Source organism: Calidris pugnax, unplaced genomic scaffold (genome assembly GCF_001431845.1).
Source record: "Calidris pugnax isolate Ruff unplaced genomic scaffold, ASM143184v1 scaffold461, whole genome shotgun sequence".
NCBI lineage: Eukaryota > Metazoa > Chordata > Aves > Charadriiformes > Scolopacidae > Calidris > Calidris pugnax.
This window is the reverse complement of record NW_015091201.1, coordinates 338604-339979: the sequence shown is the minus strand read 5'-3', so window position 1 is coordinate 339979 and position 1376 is coordinate 338604. Positions and strand designations below refer to the sequence as shown.

The 1376-nt window shown below is 65.2% G+C and overlaps 1 protein-coding gene across 1 annotated transcript in view; it reads right to left on the bottom strand.

Annotated features, from left to right (window-relative positions):
- Positions 1-339, bottom strand: part of BAZ1B (bromodomain adjacent to zinc finger domain 1B) — a 53900-nt gene extending 53561 nt beyond the window's left edge. Inside the window, exon 1 of the mRNA XM_014959712.1 lies at positions 99-339. Coding sequence (XP_014815198.1) covers positions 99-339 — 241 coding nt within the window. The remainder of the gene's footprint in view (positions 1-98) is intronic.
- Positions 340-1376: the final 1037 nt, after the last annotated feature.

The following is a 1376-nucleotide window of genomic DNA, read 5'->3' as shown; positions in this document are numbered from 1 at the left end:
CCCCGGGGCGGCCGGCGGCCCCAGCCGCGCCGCGCGCCCCCCGCCCTGCCTCCCGCCCCACTGGGCCCGCCCCCGCCGCCGCGGCCCTGATACCCTACTGGCGGGCCGCGGCCGCTGCCGGCTGCCGATTGGCTGAGTGGCCCGCCAATCGCGCTGCCTCGCTCCGCCTGCCGGCGCGGCGAGCCGCCTTGCCCCGCGCGCGAGGTGAGAGGTCGCGTTATGTAAGTGGCAGAGAGCACGACTCCATTTTGTCTCCCCGTTATCCGCCCGCCCCGCGCCCGCCAATCGGGACGCGCCCCCCGCCCTGCGGCGGCCAATCGGGACGCGTCCCCCGCCCATCCGGGTACCGCGGCAGGGCCGCGCGCCTGGCTTTGTCCTTCACCGTTGGCTCGTGCCGCCCACCGCCTCTTAAAGGGGCAGCGGCGCGCGGGGTCTTGTGGGACTGGGGGGAGGGTGGCCGGCGGCCGGCCGGCCCGCCTGCCCCTTAGGGAGCGCGGCCTCGCTACGAGTCTCTCTGCACTGGCCTAGCTAGGCCACGCTAGGCCATTTGCTCCGTACCGCGGCCCCGGGGCGGGTGAGGAGGGAGGTCGCGGCCTTGGGGCGGGGCGGTACGGCCGGTGCCGGCGGGCCGGGCCGGGCCGTTTGCGGAGCCGGCGTTGTGCGGCTGCCGAGGCTTGTCCGAGCGTCCCCGACACCCTGGCAGCTGGGTCGACTTCCCTTGGCCGGCCCGCGGCGGTGGTGAGGGCCCGGGGCAGGCTCCGGTGCGGCGAGGGGTCGGTGGGTGGCAGCAGGCGGTGCTGAGGTGCTGCCGTGGCTCAGAGGCCCGGGCACCCCGTGGATGCTGCTCCTCTGAAAGGAGGAAAGCCATAACGTTCCAAATTGTGGGTTTGGGGTTTTTTTTGTTTGTTTGTTTGTTTGTTTTTTTCTTTTTAAGAAACTACGTCTGTGGCAGTTTTGTGTCATCAGCGTTTATCAGGGGTCAGAGCGCTGCCTGGCAGAAGCCGTTGCAGCACAACACGAGCCTGGCGGTGCTCCCTCTGCCTGGAAATCAGCACAGCCAACCTGTGCATTGGAGCAGTACATCCCAGCGATCCTGGGTCACTGCTTCTTCACGCACTCAAGAACACGTCTGCTTTATATAACCCTGCTGTGGCTGCTTCAGGGGGAAAAGCAGCAGCAGCAGCCTTGGCGAACTAGTTAGTGCTGCATGAGATAAATTCAACTTCCCAAACTACCCGTAAAGTTAGGTACAGCCTTTGTACAACCTGGAGTATAAATGTTACATCCTTCCATTATGAATCTCCACTGAAAAAGCATAACTACATAAAACATCAGCATAGGAGCTGCTGTTTTATCCCAAAGGCTTCATCTAGCAC